Raw genomic sequence first — 22,371 nt, 5'->3', positions numbered from 1 at the left:
AAAACAGCGGCACACGCGCGTGACGAACCGGTATGGCCGGGAGCTAAATATGCATAAAAATATACGCGGGATTGCCAAAACTCAATATTCATAGACGAAACAGAAGCTGTAAAAAAACATGAACTAAGCAATGCATTGGTTTGCGCTTCAAAAGCGTACGTGCAGTAAACATTAAATTCCTATCCTTAAAATTATATATTCAAGAGCATGCTGATGCGCCGCTCTTCTTTAGACGCCAAGCAAACAGTTGCTTGCTTGTACTGCTAATTTCTTTTGTTATTTCATCCAGAAAGGTCTAACGGCTCTTTACCTTTAATTTAAAAATGAGAGCCTTCCATTTATTGTCAGTGTCGTGCCTATGGATTTTTGCGCCAGCTGCATTTGGAGGTATGTATTTAAAATGCAAGGATTTATGAATGATACCTCAGTGGTCTTTGTTATGCATTTACATTTGTGCGGCCGAAACAAAACTATTTTAATTTAATCCTATTATGTACATCAGACATGCTGGACAGTAACATATGAACGGTTTAGAATTAACTATTCTGTAGAGTTTTACAATCGTTTTGTTCTGATTCCGAAGAATACACACACCTATTTTATGTAAATGGAAAAGCATGATTTTTATCTGGTCGTATTGGGTTTTTTTACAAGAAAACATCAATCCATTAATACCGGGGCAAAGAAACAGCAGCGACTGTGGTGGTACCCGGCCCTGCCCAAATCCAGATGCGAATTTGGTAGATCCGGACACCGTAACAGATGAACCTCCAGCACCGCCCACAAAAGACCAGATCGACAAGGACACCATCCAGGTACAACAGTTAGATCCTTACCCGATAACGCACCCGATCCTTACCCATCATACATTATTTCACTGCACAGTTACTAATAACACTCGCAGGAAATTTAATTATCCGAACCCTCTAAAAGTATATTCAGCGTTGTTATATAATTTATGAATAAATTCTGCTCCTGCTTGTATCGATCAATCTCGTGCGTCAAACTCTGGAGCACCACATAATAAAGGAAAGAGGATCATTCAAAATGTCTGACATATATTCGAGTACTTGTATTTGCAGTGCACCTATTACCAGGACTATCAAACTGAGTGTCAGACCCAGTGCAGCGAGGATCCGGTCGTTTGGGAAATAGATCCCTCCAAGAATATGAAAATTATGCATCGCGAATGTTACAGCAAGAAAGTCTGGCACTTCAAATGGGAAGAAAGTGACGGTAAAATTTTTTCCTTTACATAGTATTGCTAAAACTTTTACCATTTCGCTTGTATTTCTAATGAGTAGGTGTGATCGACTCCACGGTTTTTCCGAAAGCCAAATTTCGCCCGGACAATGAAGTGGTAGCAATTTGTACGTTTTCCAAAACCAAAAAATATTTTGACTGCGCGGGTGTCGCCGTGTGTGATCCAAAACGAAGCGGCATTGACCAGTGCAGCGGTGGTCTACCATGGCGCGGACTGAAATGGAGCGGCGATCCACTGAAAGGTCAGGGCAATTTTACGCGTCTTCACCTGTCTGTATTAAATACTTAGTTACTGTGATACAATTTTTTCCCGGTCTGCATAATGATGGTTCATAATAAAAGCAGTAAAGCAGGTTTGATTGAACTGAAATGACGTCACGGTTTCGGGCTGCAGAGAAAAGCCCGAAGGGGAACATAACATCCTATGCGCAAAATGCACCGAGCAGCGATACTGAAGAACCGGAACCAGACACAACGACGACAACCCGTAAGTCGCGACGAACACCACGTCACCCTCTCCCTACAACGACGGAATCCGATACTGGCAATGCTGATTCCCAAACGGATAAGCCTTCCATTATATATGTGATTTTCGTGTCTCCAGTTCAGAGCTTCTTCTCTCGTCTTTTCCAACCCGTGAGATCGTGGTTCAGCCGTGGGATTTTTGACAGCTTTTACGACCGTTGAATATTTCATATAAAAACGATTCGCTCAAATGGATGAAGATTCTAGCTGGTCTAAATGGCCTGAGCTTATAATTCTAATGTGCAACTAATCCGGATACGATGTTACAGATTTAAATCCGCTGTATAATTTTTTCGCACCGGAACTTCGCACGAACATGTTCCCACGCACAGTTAAATGGTTCGATTGTTGCTTTTGACAGTGCTTGTGCTTAGTTCTGGAAAAGTTTTGCTATGTGACCTGCATGTTGAATTTGTTTTACTAAATATCGGTAGAGTGCAGAAGCCTGGAAATTTCAAATTTGCTACAGCAAAATCCATTACCGATGGATGTTTGACCACATGTCAATCCAACAATCAGGATTATTTTCAGCAGATTCAACAATCTCAAATCCGCAAAATTCACAAATTTTAGCAAGAATATAGCAGTTCAACTCATATTATGCATTTACCAACTCTCTACATGTGATAAAAGAATAAAGTACAGAGCATACAAGACCGTACATCTTCTCTTTAAAGTTTTACAGATAACAAAGAATTAAACAGAGTTTCAAGCTACAACAAGTGGCAATTAAACGTGAGCACACGCACATCACAGTGACCCACCGTCTGACAGATATAGGATAATTTTCAGTTCCCGGCTCTCGGTAAACTCACGTAAAATGCATTGATGATTTAGCCTCCATGAAGGGTGGAAATGAACACCACCTTATCACCGGCTTCCAAAGCATAATTCAAGCCACCCTAAAAAAGAAAACGGCTGTCCTAAGTGTTTCTTCTTTAACAATTTTTTCTTCTCTATTGACGAACGTTTACTTGCGAGCTACAGTTGCCAACTGGGTACAAACAGAATGCGAGAGCGTGAATAATTAAAAATAAGTATTTATATAATTTTGCCAGATATTAAGGCACCTTTAAAGCTGCGAAAGTCAACCACCTTGAGAAAGTCTCAATCAATATGCAAGCTAGCAAAAGAGCATAGAGCCTTACATTATCTACGAATGTAGACAAATAATTATGACGCACAGTAACACATACCATCAATTCCCAATCACAGTCGTTAATCACAACTAAAATTCCAGGGCGTCTGCAAAAACACCATTTACATGATGTTAATATTAAATGAATATTAAGCATAATAAAATATTATGTTAAACAGTAACTATACAAACTATAATATTATTCTGTGCTCCCAATCTGTCAAAACTATCGGACAAGAAATATAAGCAACTGGCAAATTTAATGGAAACTCACATGCTATCGCCTTGCATGAATAGTTCCGGACGCTGCTTGATGTATGATTTCTTCAAGGTCTGAAGGAGATCCCCCAACGTTTCTGCATACAACAACCATAGAAAAGGATATGCAACATGCCTTTTCTATGCAACATGCCAACAACTATGTACGGTACAGACGCCCAGAACGATCCAACATTTCAGGTATGTCGCATCCTGCACATATGCAAAGCGTTTCGACTGGCACTTACTAAGAGCGTTGCCGGAGTTGTCTGTCGAATTCAGGGATACTTTGAGTTTCTTCGCATTATCAAAAAGAAGCTCCACGCCACCACTGCAACTAATAAATTTTAAACCACCTTCGCAAACAAATCCTGTTATTACCCATACGCTTCGCATTTACACACACAAAATTCCAATGACATAAGCTTCAAACATGTTATCCCAGTTTTTGTTCGCATTTAGTTCCAACTTCCAGACCAAAATCCAAAATTTCACAAAATGCACTTACGCGAACTCCACGTTAATCTGCGGCGAAGGCATAGTACGGATTCGCAAATCTATCTATTGATGCTGCGTTTTAAAATATAATATTCCTGGTTTTTTCCTAAAACCATGCTCAACGTATACGCTCAAACGGTGAAAATTCGGAAGAACCTTCTAAAGAATGAATAAGAACTCGGACAAAAAAATGCAAAGGAAAAAATCAAAAAATCTCCGAAAATCAAAAGTGCACACTGCCAGTTTCGCTTTTACCATCCACCCGAGGTAGTACAGCCCTTACTAAGTCTCTGCTGGTTGTCTACCCCTTTGGCGGTTGCACTAACTTTTAGCGCTGTACGTATTCGGTAATAAAGTGCGATGCGCTGGAGATTCTGACGTGGAAGTTGTTGGGTCTGCTAGTGGCTCAGCCGCTCACCTTTCGCAAAAATCGATCGATTGTCGGCGTTTGGCAGACAACTCAAGCGAGGAGATAATCATGAAACCAATAAGCTTTCAGAAATATAATTAATATACTCTAGGAGATTCCACGATACACATTCCGCACCCGATAAGCCATCCAACAATGTAGGTTGGAAGGATATCCCTTCCTCACAATCGGTGCCTTATTTTCCCAGGCCTAGCATTATCATCGCGCAAGTGCTGTAAAAATGTTTCAAGGAACTGAAACTGCATCCAGCGTCACTTCGGAATATGCATATTCACCGTCCCAGCACGAAAGTGTTCAGCCATCGTCGCTCATGCATTCCGTCCGGGATCAAGAACGCATTGACGGCGTCCGTTTTGTATGGAACTGCTGGCCGTTTGACAAGGAGGACATGGCCAAACTGATCCTTCCACTGGGCGTGTTCCACACTCCTATAAAACCGCGTTTCGACATTCCGCCGTTCCGCTATGAACCCGTATATTGTGCGAAATGCCGCGCAGTGTTGAATCCATTCTGGTAAGACTAGCAAACCGTCCTTGTACACATGTGATTTGCTTAATTGTTTCATAATAACCTTAAACCATGTGTGCAGTCAGGCTGATTTTCGGTCCAAAGGATGGATTTGCTGTTTCTGCGCTAACCGAAATACGGTAAGCGCACAGTATTATTCAGTAATCAAATTTACACCAGATGTTCATTTCGGTGAATAAACGATAATATTAAGATTGCAATTATTTTTAGTTTCCTCCACAATATGCAGGAGCAAGCGAACAGCAACGGCCAGCCGAATTAATGGGAAATTTTACTACCATGGAATACATTTCATCAGTAAGTGGAAGCACAAATTCATTTTGCAGATTTAATCGAAGAGTTTTAGAAGCAAACTTTTGTTTGGTAACGAGGCACAGCAGTTTAATCGAGTAAGTTATCTCTGTACTTTATGCAGCGCCCAGTGATGCCGCCCATTTATCTGTTCGTACTGGACACTTGCTTGGACAACGAAGAACTGTTCGCTCTCAAGGTATAATTTTTGAAAGCATGAGTTCACTTTAGATTTGAATGTGCTCGTGTGCAGGACGCAGTGGTGCAAGCCCTGTTGTCTCTACCAAAAAGCACTCTCGTGGGACTGATTACGTTCGGCCGCACCGTCGCAATACACGATCTCAGCATGGACATCATCAAGCACAGCTTCATTTTTAAGGGCACTAAAGATATCTCCGCAAAAGTCTTGCAGGTGCGATTTTTGCATAAATACCTTTGGAAAAAATTTTTACCGGCGTAAACAGTTAAGAAATTATTTATAGGATCAGCTTGGAATTGGTCGATACTCCGGTGTGCTGCAGCCGCTCCAGCAAATTCCCAAAAATCAATCCAACGAAAAATTCCCCAATCGGTAAGTCTGTGAATGCGTTACATGTGCATCCGTACGTTATGTTTAACTGACATAAAATCCATAGATTTCTTCAACCGCTTGAGATCTGCGAAAAGTTCATCGCGGACATCATCACAAACATAACGTCTGACCCGTGGCCGACAGCGATCGGCAAGCGGCCGTTGCGATCCACGGGAGCGGCGCTGAACACGGCGGTGGGGCTGGTGGAGAACTCCTTCCCCGGAACCGGAGCGCGGATTCTACTGTTTGTCGGCGGACCGTGCACGCAAGGTCCCGGCATGGTGGTCGGGGATGAATTTAAAATACCTATTCGCTCGCACCACGATCTCATTATGGGCAACGCTCCATTTGTTGTGCGCGCCACGCAGGTGAGAAGTACTTGTACACGCAGTGTATTATTTATCGACAGTATACAGACAGTACTGTACAGTACAGTATAAAATCGTACACCATTAATGACCATCATTTTAAATACGTACTACATAATATTTCGTACTCTTTTATTTTTGACAGTATTATGAAACCCTTGCTCAGCGAGCAGTATCGAACTCACACACAATCGACATATTTTCCTGTGCTTTGGATCAAACCGGACTTCACGAAATGAAAAGTTGCTGTAATTTGACCGGGTAGGAAGTCTCGATTTTCCGATGTATTGTGCTTTGTATAAGCAAGGAGTTTTACAATCTAACCTGACATTTACTTTAAATTTTACACATAACTTGCAGTGGTCAGATGTTTCTGGGCGATAATTTTAATTCCCAGTTGTTTTCGCAAAACATGCAAGTCCTTTTCAATCCTGACCAGCATGGCGATCTCCCGGTTGCGCTCAATGCCTCTGTCGAAGTCAAGGTAGACGTACTGGGTCACAATTCGTAAAACACTTTTTTCTACTTTTGGAGTTAAAGTATTCTCGTGTTATTTGTTTACGCAATTTACAAAGATCTTCGCTTATCAGGATGATCTAAAATTTTTCTAGGCATCGAAAAACGTCAAAATATGTGGATGTTTAGGGCCGGCTGTGCCACAGGCCAACGTACGATCTTCATCGGTTTCCGACAATAATTTCATGGGCACGGGTGGTACTTCCGAATGGCGATGCTGCTGTTTACTTAACAACACCACTCTGTGCTTTGTGTTCGAGACGTCGGGACAGGTTTGTCCAAATTTGTAGGATTTGTAGAATGCTGATTGGAATAATTTCAGTTTGCCAATTTTTAGGAAACTATGGTAAACCCTCAAGAGAACCAATTTTTTATTCAGTTTATGACGACCTATCAGCACGCAACTGGGCAAAAGCGGATAAGAGTCACAACAGTCAATCGGCGGTAATTAATGGACTTTTTGTATCCCTAGAATAAAGCGATACGTATTGATAGTTTTCAGGAAGTAACTTCAATAAGTAGCATTATGCCAGTACAAACTATGTATTGTACCAAAGAAAAGTACTGTATTGATATATGTTTTTTCCGACATGTAGCTGGTGCGAACCAAATAGTCCCGATATCGCTGCTGGATTCGATCAAGAAGCAGCAGCAGTTTTGATGTCAAGGATGGCGGTTACCCGCCTGGAGACCGAACCATTGGGGACCGAAGTGCGGCGCTGGATCGATCGAACTTTAGTCAGAACGGTAATATCTGATACCTAAATATTTCAATTTTAGGGAAGAAAATTTCCTACTCGTATGATATCGAGATGTATCCAATTACGCATATACAGAAGTATAGAACAATAGGTTGAACTTCTAATCAAGGTGTTGTCACTGTAGTGCAATAGATTTGGGAAATACACTACGGACGATCCGAACACTTTTGGTTTGCCGGAAAATTTCGCGCATTTGCCAACCACAATTTTTCATCTTCGCCGATCGCAGCTTCTGCAAACGTCCAACACTAGTTTGGATGAAAGCGCATTTTACCGCCATTGCGTGCTGAAGCAGGATGTGGTGTCAGCCAATATCATAATCCAACCAGTGCTGTACGCTTATTCATTGCAGGGACCACCTCTTGTAAGAACGTCCTTAATATTCTACGGCCTGATTGCTGTGGAGCTGGTTTGTGCATAAATCAATCGATTTTTGTAGTCTGTAATGCTGGATTCCACTAGCCTGCAGCCAGATAGGATACTGTTGCTGGATACGTTCTTTCATATAGTAATTTATCGAGGGGAGGTTAGTACTGCATGTAGATTGCTTATTGCAGTATAATCAAAACCACAGTAACATTAAATGTGGATTTCCGGGTAATCATAATAACATTTGTTGGCACCACAGTTTGCTGTTACTGAATTGGATTATCTCTTTAATTTAAGAGAGTAACCTTTGCTTCTTATGGTCTTGTGGTGAGTTCCTTAAACATAAATTGTTTTCGTTTCAGACAATAATGCACTGGATAAACGCAGGTTATGACAAAATGCCGGAATATGCTAATTTTGCTAGCCTGTTAAAAGCTCCCGTAGAGGATGCCGAAGTGGTGCTTTCTCACCGTTTCCCAATGCCGCGATACGTCGTAACGGAGCAGGGTGGATCTCAGGCGCGGTTTTTACTGTCAAAGGTCAATCCTTCGCAAGCGCAGACTATGGCTCCTTTCGGCTGGCAGCAGCCGCAGGTACGCATAAAAGCGCTCTCGTACTGCTTCAGATGTTCAGAACTTCAGATCATCATGTTCTAGACCGCTAAATTTCATACTTTTTTTCTCGCGAATATTGAAAGAAAATTTTTTTTCAGGAGGGTGTAACTTCGGTGTTGACAGAAGATGTCAATCTACAAGTCTTTATGGAACATTTAAGGAAACTGGCGGTTTCTAGCAGTCTTAACCACTAATCACAACTTTAGACTGTATAGCTATGATGATTTAACTTGTTAAGTGGACAATCGACATTGTAGTTCGTAAATCAAAACTGAATGAATCTTTTAAGCTGCTACTTAAGCATATAAAAAACTGTGTCAGAGTTATGCTATGAACGTTTTGTCCAGTAACCCGATTTGGTTTTACCACTCTTCCCGAAGCTTTGGCCATTGACTTGTTACCGAGTGAAAGTGTTATTTATGTTGTAATAAATTTTTGATTCTATTTTCAGCTTTTTGTCAAGCAGTTCCCGCGTTTAGAATTTTCGAACCGGCTTGAATACCGTGTAATACGGAATAAACCTCAAAACTTGACGACAATTAAGTCATTCAGTGCGATTTTCTGTCGGTGCAGAACTGCAACACATTTACACAGCAACAGTGCATGTGCAAATCTGTGCAGCGCGTTTTTTATGGTTATTGAATACAACTGAAAAATGCTCGCCTGAAGCTGCCCATTTTCGTAGTTGTACATGTTGCATAATTTTTTCCGATGTCTTTCCTCTGCAGTGTTGTCATTACGTCATGGAATAATCTACCATAATTTGGTGTAAAAGTGTAAAAACACCGGAAAATTACATGTCAAAAATTTGCACTTTCCGAAGCCTTCGGCAGTAAACGTATTAGAGTAGTATTACCTAGTCATCAGGACTCGTGATTACTTGCGATAATCCACAAGACATGACATCATGCATCGAACCGGAACATTTTACTATCAAGAAGTGGGTAAAAACTTTGAGTAGCTTTCACTGCTTGCATATTAATTTTGCAGGCGTCTGCGTAATTGGCACCTTACCCGTACCGCATCCGGAAACAAAACATCTGGAGCGGAAGCTTCGTTGCATGTGCGTAGTCGTACTTACCTGGATAATCTACCTCTTAAATGCATAGAAGTATTAATTTTTGCTCAAGCTTCCTATGGCTGTACCTTCAAGGAAACTAATACTTTTTCGGGTACAAATCTGAAATCGTATATAACACGGTCTCGGTTCATGTTCATAAACTGCACGTACTAATTAATTGGCGCGTAATTTTTGTCTTTGTACATATTTAGCAATATGCGGCATCTGTTTTCATTCAGTTAGACTGAATATCCTGTGTATCTGTACCGGTGGGGGTTATTTATGTGTGAATGGTGTTATTTTGTGGTAATGACATTGTTCCTATATTTTTCTTTATGTTTTCACCATGTCGTTGAACGTCGCCAGTGCCATTTTGATACTGCAACTGCAAGTTATTGCTTGCTGCGGAGTACGGACATACTTATCCCCATCGTTCTTTCTATAATATTTTGCTAAATATTTAACTAAGCATAAGTAAAAGCGGCCACTCGAAAGACGGTTATATTGCATTTCGTTTACGGCTTTATGTAAATTCATTAGGTCAGTACCAATCAAGTTTTGATGGCAAGCTGCACGGCCTCGGTTTCAGGTATTTTGTTAGTATTAACAATAATTGTGTACGCAATCGAATGCGCTTTCAAAAATGCAAAACTTTGCCAGTCCGGCGTAAACTTTGGAAACTTGGAGCACGGTTTAGCAGGCAGAGGTAAGAAAATCAACGTTCGACTTTAAACAGACAAACTGAAAAAATTTATTGGATCGGAGTGAAGAATTATACTATAGCACATTTTATAGTACAAATTCGATTCGCTCTTGGATGCTGTCGAGATGTTGGTGTTCAGTTAATTCTGTTTTTGCGGTAGTTATGCAGTCCTACAAACTTACAAAATTCTTACTGCAATACAGTATACATGTGCAGTACATAGTACAAAAGTCAGTTACTAATTTATAAAGTAGTATTGTTGGTAATATCGCAACACAAAAAGTTCTGGGGTGGAGAAATCAGCAGAATTACATATTAAAGCAACAAAAATTATTTGGTCCAGCAGTGTCAGTGTAATTGTCACCATCGCTTTGTCTGCAAAAGTGTACATATTGCAGACAAACGGCAAGTGGCGCGAAATCCCTTTGGCGCATCAGCAGCAAATTTACGACATGGGGAAATTGCACCGCCGGCAAATCCACGCTACGTAGGAAATCCAGGTCGCGGACTGACGTATCAGAAACCCTTCGCCCAGGTCAACGTAGCCAATCCGCACCGGTTCCCGAGAATTATGTGAAGAGCGGTCCGGACGCTAGTCCAGACAAACTTGGCTCCTCACCAGGTAAATATAGATATTAAGGCTAATGTACAGTACTACGTATACATGTGCAATGATATACACAGTTATTAATTACTGCCTACTCGCGAGTTCATATTAGCACTAGTAAGTTTCGTTGATTATACGTACCCATTCATGGAAATTTAATATAGTAAACAGTCAAAATGTGACATTGGTTTAAATGCGTTATGTCGAAAAATCCAGCAGACAACCGGGACAAAGTTTCTGGAGCTCCTGGTCCCGGTCCAAGAGGCCCAGAATTCACGGTTGACGCTAGTCCCCGGTATACTCAGCGCGGACAAAGTTTGTTATACAACGGGAAGCCATCATTGTCTGTACTCGTAAGAAGACCAATCCACACGCGAATTATCCAATCGCCAATTGTTCAGATCAGCGACAATTCAAGTGAAGCAACAACCACGCAGTTGTTTCCAAAAATCGACAATGCTTATATGAAATATCCCAGTTCGTTCGTGGATCTATCGAAATCTGAACCGCAAACGGCTGCATCGCTAAGAGCGTTGTTTGGGTGGTAACCAAGGTCCAACACAATTTTTATTGTAGGTTGTATCTCGTATTATTTGTTCGGTTCTTTATAATTATATAATTATATTGATAACACTTGTCACGGCTGCATCGTTTTTGTATACAACTACCTTGTTCTACATACAGAATAGAATCGCGGCTTTTTAAAACTTTGACTATACTGTGCAGTAATGTATGCTGTGCACACGAGGAATTGGGGATCAAAACGTTTGCGTCAGGAAGTCTCCTGGTTCATAATAATGACCATTCATTATACAATTTAAAAATTAGTGCTATTCTATTAAAGATGTCTCTACTATTCAGTAATCGAATAAGCCTGTGCTGCAATAACCGGTAATTGTTTCCGCATATGAAATCTGATCAGTGCTTTACTGTACCAACCATAATAAATTATATTCATGCACATATTCAATAGTAAAAATCAATCTTCTGATGTAATAGCTGCTACTGATATATAATATGCTTACAATATTCAGTTTCGCTCTGACCGTGACCCTTGACTCGTCTCCTGATAATTTATCAGATAAGTTTGCTACATCGCCACGTGTTCGTCATTCAGCAATGTTTTCCGACCAAGAATTAAACAAAGATAACCGTCAGAAACCTTCACCGTCAAAATTCAGTGCGCCGGAAATGCTAGTTCGTTACTCAAAAGTCATAACTAATTATGACTGCCCGCTGCACGCATCAGGATTGTGTCTAGCTGCTACAACTGACTTTCCAGATTTTTGGTCTTAATTAATTCTTGCGGGAAATAAAGATCCCAGCCCAAGAATGCAGGCCAATGGATTTGCCAAACTAGCAAACGGCCATGATGTTGGATGCAATGGAGCGGGTGGAAAAAAATTGCTTACCTTGGATGATGTCAACCCAAGCGTCCGGGCTATTGCTTATGCGATTCGCGGACCGATAAATGATCGCGCAAACCAGCTGGATAGTGATTTACGAAATGTATGAACATGCACGTGCTAATAATGTTTGCTGTATATTATGTCCTGGTACAACTGCGTTAAAATAGTTTCATTTAGAAACGGCAATCACATTATATATATACACTCTTAGTCATTATTTATGGTGATATGATCAGGAATTTTTAACACATACAGGGAAAGAAACTCCCTTTTGATAAGCTTATACGATGCAACGTGGGGGATGCTCCGGCGATGGGCCAAAAGCCAATGACCTTTTACCGGCAGGTTGGCAGTATATAGTTTTAGTGCCTTGTCTATTATTCAGAATCCTATATATACAAGTTTTAGCGTATCTGCAGAAGCACGAATGGTATCCGTTGACTTCTCTTCAACACTGTAATCATTTGCAAAGAACCTGCAAATTGGCATTACCATTAATTATCACTTATACGTGTAATTGGCAAAGATGCATAGAAATTTAGATCTTAAGATGTTGTGTGCAAACTCTGATAAATTCAATACTCGCATTTTCGACAGCTGCTGGCTTGTTGTGCATATCCTGATGCAAGCACACAATATCCGGCCGATGTCCAGGCGTTGAGCAAGCGATTCCTTGACGCTTGTCATGGCAGAACTATTGGTTCATACATAAGCAATCCTCAAGGATTAGAGGTTGTGCGTCAAGATATTGCCAAGTTTATTCAAGAACGGGACGGTGGCATACCGGCTTATGCTAACGAAATCTTCCTTTTTACTGGAGCCGGGGATGGAATTGTGGTATAAAATAGCTATGTAGCATAAATTACAGAGTCCTGCTGCAGGTACTGCACCTGTATTATTTTTTAGCACGCTGCATGACAACCACAAATTCAAAATATGTCATTACCAAATCAGTTTCATTTTAGATGCATCACTAATTTAATTATATGTCATCTAAAAATTAAAATTGGATTTACAGTGCATTCTTAACATTTTAAACACCACATCTGCCGGAAAGAAGCCAATTGGATTAATGGTACCCATTCCGACATTTGCATATTACACAAGCTGCATTGATGAGATAGGACTGAAAGAGGTAAAGTGCTACGTTTCGGCAGTGTTTGGCTGCAGCTGACACAAGATAAAGCTGACAAAATGACACTGAAATTATTGTGCCATTTTTTCCAGATCCCTTATTACCTGGATGAAGAAAACAGCTGGCAGTTAAATGTAGATGAGCTTAACAGAGCAATAAGTATGCACCAAGCGAAAAAAGATAAATTTATCCTGGCGTGTAATTGCATATTTTCTGTAATGTCAAACCTGGTTTAATACAATTTTACAACCAGGTATTAGGCTGGTTTTAGAAAGACTACTACAATTATTTAACCGCTGTTATCTTTTTTCCCCTTCTCGAAGACAACCGTGACGACTGTGACCCCAAAATTCTCGTCGTTATTAATCCTGGGAACCCGACAGGACAAGTACTGACCAAAGACAACATTCAACAAATTATCCGGTTTGCAGCCGAGAAAAATTTGATAATTATGGCTGACGAAGTAAGCGTTCGTTAAATATTTAATGTTCTGCTTTCCTACTTTTCCAGCTAAAGCATATTTCTTTGCCAGGTTTATCAAGACAACATCCATGATTCATCTCAGAAATTCCATTCTTTCAAAAAAACTATAGCAGACATGGGCCACCCTTATTGTGATATGGAACTGATTTCTCTTCACTCGGCGTCCAAAGGCTTAATGAACGAGTAAGAACATTCTTGCATGTATTTACGATTAACAAATCAAGTGGACAGTAAATTGAACGCTTCCAGATGCGGAGCGAGAGGAGGCTATGTGGAATTCCACAACTTTGACCAAGAAGTCCTAGATCAACTCAGAAAGCTGCTATCGATAAGGTCATCTCCATCCACTGGTCAAGTAGGTTTTATAGTGTAACATATTAATAAATAAGCAGCGACATTTCTATGATACTTAATCATATTAATTTTAACCTTACGCTGAAAGTTTTAGACCACATTTTGTGCCTGTGCTACAGTATAAAATAATCGCTTTATTCATTTTTAGTTAGCCACATTTGCCATGGTTAACCTGCCGAAACCAGGTGATCCATCGTATGATCTCTTTATCAAAGAGCGGGAATCAACGCGGTCTTCCTTGGTCCAGAGAGCCCGAATGACCACCGAGCTGCTGAACAATATTCCCGGCATGCACTGCAATGCTGTGCAGGGAGCTATGTACGCCTTTCCTCGGCTGGATTTGCCAGAAAAGTTCATCCAAGAAGCAAAGGTAAAATCATATAACAGATGAGCTAGATGTTTTTTCAGAGAGTCGTGCAGCCCACTGAACAGCGATTCAATTATTAATCGACTTTGTTACGTTCGTAGACCAAAGGACGAGCGGCAGACCTTCATTACGTAATGCAGCTAATGGACAGTAAAGGAGTGGTTATTGTTCCGGGTTCCGGCTTTCGCCAACAGCCAGGAACTTATCATTTCCGGTAAAAACAAGACCAAACCTTGAATGCTTATATGCGTTTCGATGTGCTTAATATGTGTTCATTTTCAGAACAACTATTTTGCCTCCTGTAGACCTGCTGCACGAAATGCTGGAAAAATTAGCGGATTTCCATACAAATCTGATGAAGAAATATGCCTAAAGTGGCTTGTTTTATTTCATTAACAAATGGTAACCGATGACGCAGTGAAATATTTGGTACAATTATGGAGACTAAAACGCGACATTTGTCACCGGTCTGCACGTTAACTTATTGTGTCGGCAAGAATAAAAACAACTGAATAAATTTTTGTCAACATTTTGAGGCAGAAACAAAGCTGTAAGACGGACAAACTGAAGTACTTAGTTTCTGGTAATGATTAATCCCACTTTATCATAATACTGTGGACGATTAAGGTACCGGCACATTTGTTAATCGTTGGGTAGGATGTACGGTAACTTGCAAATTACATATGCGGTATCATGACATTCGCATTCACAGTGGTTTACATAAACCGGCATTAACGCAATCGTGCCCATCATGGCATGTCTGAGACAGTGGAATTTAATTCTATTCGCTTTATCATACATTTTGTAAACTTTGCACTTGGTGCTTGGAAATATTATGCGAGTGCCGTCTTACGATATTCTCATTCTCGTCAAATCTTTGATAAGTTACATCAAAGTGTGGCCAAGCAGGTCAACTGATAAGAGCGTTCTTACCAAAATTTCATCTGACTAAATTTTCAAGTGCCATGAGCCAATTAAAAATCCACGCTACTCTAGCGTCGACAATTGCGCGGTGAAATACAAAACTGACATGATCGTTTTATTTCTAAACAGTATTCGAGACATCGTCAACATAAACAGTGGTCGTCACAATGCCGACCGAGCGTTCTCCCCTTTTACACAGTAAATTATCCCCCATTATCGAGCAGTCCGCCACCAGTTTCAGCACCGATGGACGATCATCTCCGCCAGCACCGTCGAAACGATTCGAAACGCCCGACGATGCACTGCACATGATCGGCAATCCCGGCCGTTTTCACTATATACAGTTTTTTGCCCTGTGTCTGCAGTTCACTCCTCTGCTCATGTCGGATCTGATTCCCATCTTTTACAATCTTCCCCCACAGGAAATCTACTGCAGCCACATTGTGGCCGCTAATGCGACGGGTGCGAATTTCAAACCCGATATACCACATCACATCGGATATCCGGGGCGAAATGTGACCACGGACTACTGCGACTGCAATGGAACGTTAACCTTTGTTTACAAAGACCGGCAAACTTCTATTATTGGAGATGTGCGTGATACATTATATTACGCATTTTGATCGTATTGTAGCAATAGAAACGTGATGGGTAAACGAAATTCATTATGAAAATATTTAAATTGCGATTCGATTTAGAAATGTTTTACTTTTTGTGTTCCATAGATGCAACTAGTGTGCTCGAAAAAATCACTGCCGGATTTTACTACAACGCTTTATTATGTTGGTAAAGTTTGCATCGGATTAGGTGCTTTTGTACTATGTAACTAGAAAAACAATATGATTGTATTGAACAGGATCGGCGGTTGCTGGGCCACTTGTAGGATGGATATCCGATCACTTTGGACGTCGTCCAGTTCTGCTTGTGGCCAGTATAGTCTTCGTTGGTATTCATGTATCGCTGGTGTTCGTGCGTAACTTCGTGCTGTTCACAATACTGAGATTTTTGGCAGGAGTTGGCAGAGTGGTAATGCATTTGACAACTTGAATTTAAACGATAAATGCAAATCATTTTGTTTGAAGGGGATGTTTAGCACCGCATATGTGCTGCTTATGGAATGGAGTCCACCGAATCGGCGGACACTGGTGGCGGCCGCCAGTGAATTTTTCTTCCCGTTGGGAGTTATGACTCTGGCTGTCTGCTCGTCCTTCATACAGCGATGGGATCTGATTCAGGCGTTTTTGGCAGCTTTTACCTGCATCGCCTTATTGAATGTCTGGTAAATAGCCGCATTATTTACGTATTTGCGTTTAGGTAAACATCCCGCTGGGCATTCTCCTGATCGCGGAGTGTGCTGTTGCAGGTTTGCTCCCGAATCGCTTCAGTGGCTAATCGTCAATGGTCAGATAAACAGAGCAGAGGAAACAATCCGAAAAATTGGATATCTGAACGGTCATGACGTTTCCGAGAACGATGTTTCCGGTCTGGCTGTTATCGCACAGAATACTCTAAGGGAACAAGAAACGTCCCACAAATACACCGTGGCCGATTGCTTTAGAATTCCTAAAATCAGAAAATTTACCTTTCTTATCTCATTCGTCTGGTATGATTCTTCGGTTCACATTGGCACTGTCTTGACAATTTGGCCAATAATTAAGCATGCTTTAATGGTGCTTGTACAATACGGACTAGACTGCTTAACCATTTACTTTAATTTACTGTTTTCAGGTTTGCCACTAATTTTGGTTACTCTGGATTATCTTTCCTTATCGACAATTTTTCTGACAACATCTATACAGATTTATTGGTTGGTGGAGCTCTGGAATTGATTCCTTGCCTTTTAGCTACGGTTGTCGCTTTAAGGTAAAACAAGCTTTAAGGTCGCGTTGGCGTAAAACACGCAGATTTATAGTTTGAGCGCTAGAAAAAAGAACGATTTAGTACTGTATAAATGCAAAAGAATGCTAGAAAATTATCTCATGCCTAATTGTTTAGAACTCCGATTCGTGAGCGTATCATTTAGGGCAGTTTAAACTGTTTATTTTCCATACTATTAAACAATTGTTGCGATTCAGATCTGGGAAAAGATATCCAATGACCGCATTCTTTGTCGCTGCCGGTGTTCTAGCCATTTCCGGAGGACTGATAACTGCTAGTCGGCTGAAAGTAATCTTGGCCCTGTTAGCCAGGATGTCGCTTGTCGGCAGTTACTGCTTGATGTTTTTATACGCTGCTGAACTCTTTCCCACGCAAATACGCAACAGTGGATTTGGTGTTGGATTTTTATTTTTTATGGCTGGAGGAATGTTATCTCCCAGTTGTCCTTGCTTGTAAGTATTCTAAGAGGTGGCACTTAAAACTAATATATTCGGTAGTTTTTTTTTATTTTGGCATGGCTACTATGAGTACCAGTTAACTAACAAGTAAGTACTATTTCTGATGCAGACACGCTACGCCTTCTCGGGACTTCCTATTGTTATCATTGGAGGAGTATCGATTCTGGGTGCCGCAGCGGTGATGTTTTTGCCGGAACACACTGATCCCAGTGTGCTACATGTCTTTTAATAAAAGGACATCTACTGGTAGAATTCTCATGGATTACGCCCGCAGTTTAACTAGCATGGTTTCACATTAATACGAGTATAGCTCCGGTATGAAGTTCTCAGTTTTGCTTTTTTAAGTGCTTTTCGATAATAACTGCACTGAACAAACTTGTGGAGACTCTGTTCTGTGATTTTGGCTGACAGCCTGATAATGATACACTGACACAACTCATCTTAATAATTGCTTTCTAACAAGTATTCTTAAAATATGACCTTACCGGAAGGCAGAAGCCATGAAATTAGGCATGTGCATATACGCGGAATTCTATAGATATTTTGTTGTTTTAGGTACCCGATAATATGTATGGGCCTATAACTATATTACGAGTACTTGAATATCGTATAACTGTAATGGCTCGTATCTGTCTGGAGCCACTTGTCGACCAGCGACAGGGTTTATAGAACAAAATTTTTTACACAATACAGTGCACATTACAGGACATTTTTATCCTCATTGAGGAATAAATATGTAATTCATAACAATTAAACCGAAACAACACCATACATACATCGACGACACGGTTGACTGAATACGAAACGGAACATAATAAAAGTAGCGGCAGAAAACCCTCAGACATTTCCCTACCCCCGGAATGGACTATATTTCAACAGGAAACCGCTTCTTGTCCAAAGAATTCTGAATAGGAGCAGGAGCATTAATTCTTTTGAACTGTTCAGGGCTGACCGGTTTTAACAATGGTACGTTCTCCGGTGCTTTATTAGAAAACAGCTTCAAATGTAGTGACGTATCCGTGCTGTTTCCCGTCGGACTCTTCTGTTCGTTTGATCGCAGTTCGAGTTTTTGAGAAGGGCCCAGATTAATGTTTAATTTAACGGGTATAGATCGTGAGCCCATGGAGGAGGTTTGCTTGACGAAACCCACTCTCGTTATCCAGTCAATGTACTTGCCCACATCAACAAACATGCCGGGTGCCTGCGTACCAAACTGACAGTTGTCCAAACCCAGCGCCGTCAAACCATGCAACACCCATCGGCCGTCATCCGCTTGGCACACCAAAGGACCTCCTCCGTCTCTCTAATAAGCGAAAAGCAAGTAGTTCAAAGTTAAAATCGGTGACTGACGCTGCATATTATAAGGTGCTAAAGGTCATGGTATCATTTACTGGCTTAAAGAAACCATGAAAGTATTCATTTGATGGCTTCCAAAACGTTTTTAGTATGATTTAAGTTTTCGGGTTTTTTTCTTAGTATAATGAATCCGAAAATTAAAAATCATACAGAAAAAGATTTCGAAGACTGCTTTCTGGAACTATCCATGCAAGCTAGAAGTCCCCACGAGAATTACAATTGATTACTAAGTCCAGAGTACCAGTTGGCAATGTCTCACTACTGTCTGACACTGTTTGTTTTCGTATACTCCGTAAGTAAGACATCGCGTAAAAATAAATAGCTGTACACGATGTCTCGCCATAAGCAAATACTAACCAGAAACCTTCATCAACGTTGTCAGCTATTCGACCTACATCACAAGTTCCGGAATCATCATTATTCGCTCTGGCGCAGAACATCGATCTGTTGACGGTGAAGTTCCTCACGCCCACCGCCTTCAGTCGCGCTTCGCAGTCTCTGTTGTTGATCACAGCCATTTTCGTTTCTTGCAGAACTGTGGCAATTTCTGTAATACACAATTCCAACATAAGCATCTGGTATAGTTATTGTTTCGCAATCGCAATTAAACTGTGGCACTTACCTTGGTCGCGTGTCGTGCCCCATCCGCTGACGGTGCAACGCTTGTCGCAAACCGATCCGATTGGTCCGCTGCGCAGTTGCGGTTGGTCACTGCGCATCTCCAACTGTCGCTTCTCACTGGCATCCAAATAATCATCCCGATGCTTGAGCAACTGCTCGGCTGCCTGCTTTAGCGGTTTTTTGTTATCCTGAACAAAATTCTTCGGCATCGCCCGCACTGAGCACGCATTGGCATCGACTGGTGCGTCGGGCAGACAGACCGTGCAGATATTGGGTTTATCGCAACCGACCGGTGGAATCTTCAGAATAGCGATGTCGTTCTCGTATGTGACTGGATCGTACTGCGGATGGAGAATGATCTCCAAGGGATACGTGTAGAAAGTCTGTGTGAACAGATCATCCGACGCGAAATCGTAAGCACCCAGGATGGCGATGAACTGGGTGCGTTTGAAGTTGGCCACTTTGTGGGCGACGGTTAAAATGGTGTGATGGTCCAGTAAAACACCTGATCCGAAAACGCCGCTGGCATTGGATAAAGCCACCTGCCAGCAGTTGGCGTTCTTGTTGGCGTTGCGACCGTTAATAATACGAGCCATTTTCGAGTAGTCGAAGGCGTAGGTGTAGTCGAAAATTCTGGGGATAACTTTTCGTGGCGGCAGTGGTTTGGCGGTGGTTGTCGTTGTCGTTGTGGTTGTGGTGGTTGTTGTCGTGGTCGTCGTGGTGGGTTGTGTTGGAATGGGATTAACTTGGGAACCGCCTTCTGCTACTTGGAACAGATCTCCCTGCCTGGACTAGAAACAGAAAATCCGATTTATAATTTTTTTATTTACATATGCCGTATTATCCGACTTTGCTGAGCATTGATTCGGCAACTGCCGCAAATTAAACCGTAGCCGTAGATAACTGTACAAGTAAAAGCCAACTGACACATAAACAGAAAAAAGTAAACTGACTGGTGAAGCAGATTTTAAGAACATAATTATTTAATTTCTCTTAGCGTTGCTGCTTGCAGAATCATAGTGATCATCACACCCAACTACAGAAACCTTTTGCACATATTTTAATTATTAAAATTATAAGTTTTAATTACTAAAACAGTTCAGTACCTGTCGCGCAATGCTTTGTTAATGTGACACGTGATCCTTACCGGTATTTCAATATCGTTTACATTTCCAGTGACAATCTGATTGTCACCGTCTCCGCGGGCACCACACACACTGCACGCTGATGCTTCGCGTTCCGATGACGCAACCGGCTGCAGATAGCAGCAGACTTCGGTATCTTCGCACCCGATGACATTGGCCCTTGGGAAGATGTGACCGGGCGAATTATCATCGTCCATGTCGTCATTGTCGGCCGCCACGAAGCTTTTCGGGGCATTAATACCGGCTATCCGGTACTGTATGAGTTCCTTCTTGGGTGTCTGCACTCCGTCGCTGGTGAATATTATTCCACCGAAATCCTGGCAGCACTTCCGGTCGGCCACACATCTGCCGGTACCAAAGGGCGTCTCACATGGGGTCACTGCAAACTTGACATTCTGTCAGTCGCACTTGACATTTTGTAAAATTTATTCAAGTATTACTTTAACTTCATGTACGATTAAAATAACAGCTCTTGCCGTAACTGTGCCACCTGCTGTGCCACTATGCATTGTCGTACAGCATCACTTCCGGTTGGTCAGCGGTGAACAATGTGATTGATAGAGTGTTTTGTTGTATTATGCAAGAGACGCTACACCTAACAGCACTGAGCCTCAATTTTAATAATAACGATGTCGGCTTTCAGCCTGAGGTTATTGAATTATCTTCGCTGCAAAAGATCGATTTACTTCGGATGTTATGACTGTGTCTATCATTAGGCGGTGCATCGCGGTAGGCATCACTTATTTAGCATATGAAAGCGCAGCAATTCACCGCATCAAATAAAAAATCCAAATAGTATATGCATGAGTTTCAAACACTTGTGATCGATTACTGAGGGCAGGAAGCCTATTATACTGTAATATGATTGTCGATACATTAAACCATATGCGGAATATATATTTTTTAGCCAAAAGTTTAGCCAAAAATTTTAGCAAAAAAACAGATATGCTTTGTTAATTTGATTGCCACAGTCAATAAATGACAATTTTTTCTATGGTGCATGGTAAAATTTAACTGTAAAGCCAAACCGGTCAAAATTCGGAATTCGCTTTCGGAAGGCCACGTGTTGTTATGGTTAGAATTAGTGTTGCACTATCTGTACTATTTAGGTTTTAACTTTACAAAACCCCGTAGCGAGTGGCATATAAAACGTTACCGGTTCTCCCAGCTGTTACTGTACACAATAAATTTACAACGCCCTGTTGCTAAAATACTAAGTTTTCCAAATGACCTCGCGGTCAGTCGTGCGCTATGCAATATGAATGTCCACATAATCACTCGCGATCATTCATATAAAAAACAAGTGACCACTTCAAAATTAGTTTCAAGCAAGACATTATTATAATACTTGTGCATAATTCGGCATTACAGTACAAAGCCGCTTACCAAGCCGCGAAAATGTGGATTCGGAAAACTGAATATTCCATAATATGACAAGCGTAGCATAGAATCCGTTATAGTACGACCTTATTCTCTCGCACCGCATGGTGTCCTTTGGTATAAGTTGCCTGTTACGGAATCGCCAGGCAAACGTTTTACAGCCACACCAGCGAGAATGAACAACAGCCACCCCAGAACTGTCGAACAGTGCCGCCACAAGACTGGTGCGTTTACGGCTTCTTCGGATGGTGAAGAACAGGTGAGATCTTGCAGCAACCGACGTACGTGAGGTTGCGCAAAGGTCGATCAGATGCAAGCAACGAGAGAAGAAATGGAACACCCGCATGAGAGAGATGCACGA

The 22,371-nt window shown here is 41.3% G+C and overlaps 7 protein-coding genes across 8 annotated transcripts; 5 read left to right on the top strand and 2 right to left on the bottom strand.

Moving 5' to 3' along the window:
• The first annotated feature begins 92 nt into the window (after positions 1–92).
• On the top strand, positions 93–2,262 carry LOC129582025 (uncharacterized). The gene is made up of 5 exons (XM_055473399.1): positions 93–387; positions 655–815; positions 1,083–1,236; positions 1,305–1,505; positions 1,658–2,262. The coding sequence occupies exons 1-5, from the start codon at positions 324–326 to the stop codon at positions 1,948–1,950; spliced, it is 873 nt and encodes a 290-aa protein (XP_055329374.1). The 5' UTR covers positions 93–323; the 3' UTR covers positions 1,951–2,262.
• Positions 2,263–2,297: 35 nt separating this feature from the next.
• On the bottom strand, positions 2,298–3,905 carry LOC129582036 (uncharacterized). Its single transcript, XM_055473409.1, has 5 exons — positions 3,693–3,905; positions 3,433–3,515; positions 3,201–3,282; positions 2,985–3,033; positions 2,298–2,690 (listed from the first exon to the last, which is right to left on the bottom strand). The coding sequence occupies exons 1-5, from the start codon at positions 3,722–3,724 to the stop codon at positions 2,622–2,624; spliced, it is 315 nt and encodes a 104-aa protein (XP_055329384.1). The 5' UTR covers positions 3,725–3,905; the 3' UTR covers positions 2,298–2,621.
• Positions 3,906–4,090: 185 nt separating this feature from the next.
• LOC129585269 (protein transport protein Sec23A-like) lies at positions 4,091–8,663 on the top strand. The gene is made up of 16 exons (XM_055477895.1): positions 4,091–4,625; positions 4,702–4,759; positions 4,851–4,937; positions 5,056–5,130; positions 5,185–5,343; positions 5,414–5,502; positions 5,567–5,870; positions 6,016–6,131; positions 6,231–6,354; positions 6,482–6,658; positions 6,724–6,830; positions 6,983–7,133; positions 7,272–7,511; positions 7,587–7,673; positions 7,879–8,109; positions 8,229–8,663. Exons 1-16 carry the CDS (start codon positions 4,333–4,335, stop codon positions 8,322–8,324), a joined length of 2,394 nt encoding a protein of 797 aa, XP_055333870.1. The 5' UTR covers positions 4,091–4,332; the 3' UTR covers positions 8,325–8,663.
• Positions 8,664–9,252: 589 nt separating this feature from the next.
• LOC129589606 (uncharacterized) lies at positions 9,253–11,515 on the top strand. 2 transcript variants are annotated; one of them, XM_055484429.1, is made up of 3 exons: positions 9,253–9,896; positions 10,292–10,515; positions 10,720–11,515. In XM_055484429.1, the coding sequence occupies exons 1-3, from the start codon at positions 9,820–9,822 to the stop codon at positions 11,046–11,048; spliced, it is 630 nt and encodes a 209-aa protein (XP_055340404.1). In that variant the 5' UTR covers positions 9,253–9,819; the 3' UTR covers positions 11,049–11,515. The 2 variants fall into 2 exon arrangements, with proteins under 2 accessions (XP_055340404.1, XP_055340397.1); XM_055484422.1 differs by having other exon boundaries at positions 9,258–9,896; positions 10,717–11,515.
• A 151-nt stretch (positions 11,516–11,666) lies between these two features.
• On the top strand, positions 11,667–14,763 carry LOC129589598 (alanine aminotransferase 2-like). Its single transcript, XM_055484411.1, has 11 exons — positions 11,667–12,009; positions 12,165–12,254; positions 12,507–12,746; positions 12,928–13,044; positions 13,137–13,203; positions 13,368–13,507; positions 13,577–13,710; positions 13,777–13,882; positions 14,030–14,251; positions 14,350–14,462; positions 14,531–14,763. The coding sequence occupies exons 1-11, from the start codon at positions 11,833–11,835 to the stop codon at positions 14,619–14,621; spliced, it is 1,497 nt and encodes a 498-aa protein (XP_055340386.1). The 5' UTR covers positions 11,667–11,832; the 3' UTR covers positions 14,622–14,763.
• Positions 14,764–15,185: 422 nt separating this feature from the next.
• LOC129589590 (organic anion transporter 3-like) lies at positions 15,186–18,040 on the top strand. The gene is made up of 8 exons (XM_055484397.1): positions 15,186–15,765; positions 15,898–15,958; positions 16,029–16,198; positions 16,255–16,451; positions 16,536–16,775; positions 16,901–17,035; positions 17,248–17,502; positions 17,618–18,040. The coding sequence occupies exons 1-8, from the start codon at positions 15,340–15,342 to the stop codon at positions 17,688–17,690; spliced, it is 1,557 nt and encodes a 518-aa protein (XP_055340372.1). The 5' UTR covers positions 15,186–15,339; the 3' UTR covers positions 17,691–18,040.
• Positions 18,041–18,177: 137 nt separating this feature from the next.
• LOC129589583 (uncharacterized) lies at positions 18,178–22,371 on the bottom strand. The gene is made up of 5 exons (XM_055484385.1): positions 22,017–22,371; positions 20,633–21,009; positions 19,487–20,276; positions 19,260–19,411; positions 18,178–18,811 (listed from the first exon to the last, which is right to left on the bottom strand). Exons 1-5 carry the CDS (start codon positions 22,354–22,356, stop codon positions 18,374–18,376), a joined length of 2,097 nt encoding a protein of 698 aa, XP_055340360.1. The 5' UTR covers positions 22,357–22,371; the 3' UTR covers positions 18,178–18,373.

This window comes from Paramacrobiotus metropolitanus, unplaced genomic scaffold (assembly GCF_019649055.1).
Source record: "Paramacrobiotus metropolitanus isolate TYO unplaced genomic scaffold, Prichtersi_v1.0 Parri_scaffold0000002, whole genome shotgun sequence".
In the NCBI taxonomy this organism is placed as follows: Eukaryota; Metazoa; Tardigrada; class Eutardigrada; order Parachela; family Macrobiotidae; genus Paramacrobiotus; species Paramacrobiotus metropolitanus.
Note: the sequence above shows the minus strand (reverse complement) of the source record. Positions and strands in the feature narration are given on the sequence as shown.

Coding starts and splice junctions, on each gene's coding strand:
- LOC129582025 (XM_055473399.1), top strand. CDS start 324: ATGAGAGCCTTCCATTTATTGTCAGTGTCGTGCCTATGGATTTTTGCG. Junction 388..654: donor TGCGCCAGCTGCATTTGGAG/GTATGTATTTAA, acceptor TTTTTTTACAAG/AAAACATCAATCCATTAATA. Junction 816..1,082: donor TCGACAAGGACACCATCCAG/GTACAACAGTTA, acceptor TTGTATTTGCAG/TGCACCTATTACCAGGACTA.
- LOC129582036 (XM_055473409.1), bottom strand. CDS start 3,724: ATGCCTTCGCCGCAGATTAACGTGGAGTTCGC. Junction 3,516..3,692: donor CAGATTAACGTGGAGTTCGC/GTAAGTGCATTT, acceptor TATTAGTTGCAG/TGGTGGCGTGGAGCTTCTTT. Junction 3,034..3,200: donor TTCATGCAAGGCGATAGCAT/GTGAGTTTCCAT, acceptor GTGTTTTTGCAG/ACGCCCTGGAATTTTAGTTG.
- LOC129585269 (XM_055477895.1), top strand. CDS start 4,333: ATGTTTCAAGGAACTGAAACTGCATCCAGCGTCACTTCGGAATATGCA. Junction 6,831..6,982: donor GTCACAACAGTCAATCGGCG/GTAATTAATGGA, acceptor TCCGACATGTAG/CTGGTGCGAACCAAATAGTC. Junction 8,110..8,228: donor TCGGCTGGCAGCAGCCGCAG/GTACGCATAAAA, acceptor ATTTTTTTTCAG/GAGGGTGTAACTTCGGTGTT.
- LOC129589606 (XM_055484422.1), top strand. CDS start 9,820: ATGCGCTTTCAAAAATGCAAAACTTTGCCAGTCCGGCGTAAACTTTGG. Junction 9,897..10,291: donor GCACGGTTTAGCAGGCAGAG/GTAAGAAAATCA, acceptor TACATATTGCAG/ACAAACGGCAAGTGGCGCGA. Junction 10,516..10,716: donor CAAACTTGGCTCCTCACCAG/GTAAATATAGAT, acceptor CGAAAAATCCAG/CAGACAACCGGGACAAAGTT.
- LOC129589598 (XM_055484411.1), top strand. CDS start 11,833: ATGCAGGCCAATGGATTTGCCAAACTAGCAAACGGCCATGATGTTGGA. Junction 12,010..12,164: donor TGGATAGTGATTTACGAAAT/GTATGAACATGC, acceptor TAACACATACAG/GGAAAGAAACTCCCTTTTGA. Junction 13,045..13,136: donor ATGAGATAGGACTGAAAGAG/GTAAAGTGCTAC, acceptor CATTTTTTCCAG/ATCCCTTATTACCTGGATGA.
- LOC129589590 (XM_055484397.1), top strand. CDS start 15,340: ATGCCGACCGAGCGTTCTCCCCTTTTACACAGTAAATTATCCCCCATT. Junction 15,766..15,897: donor AAACTTCTATTATTGGAGAT/GTGCGTGATACA, acceptor TGTGTTCCATAG/ATGCAACTAGTGTGCTCGAA. Junction 15,959..16,028: donor TACAACGCTTTATTATGTTG/GTAAAGTTTGCA, acceptor TGTATTGAACAG/GATCGGCGGTTGCTGGGCCA.
- LOC129589583 (XM_055484385.1), bottom strand. CDS start 22,356: ATGCGGGTGTTCCATTTCTTCTCTCGTTGCTTGCATCTGATCGACCTT. Junction 21,010..22,016: donor ATCCACATTTTCGCGGCTTG/GTAAGCGGCTTT, acceptor TCAAGTTTGCAG/TGACCCCATGTGAGACGCCC. Junction 20,277..20,632: donor TAAACGATATTGAAATACCG/GTAAGGATCACG, acceptor TTCTGTTTCTAG/TCCAGGCAGGGAGATCTGTT.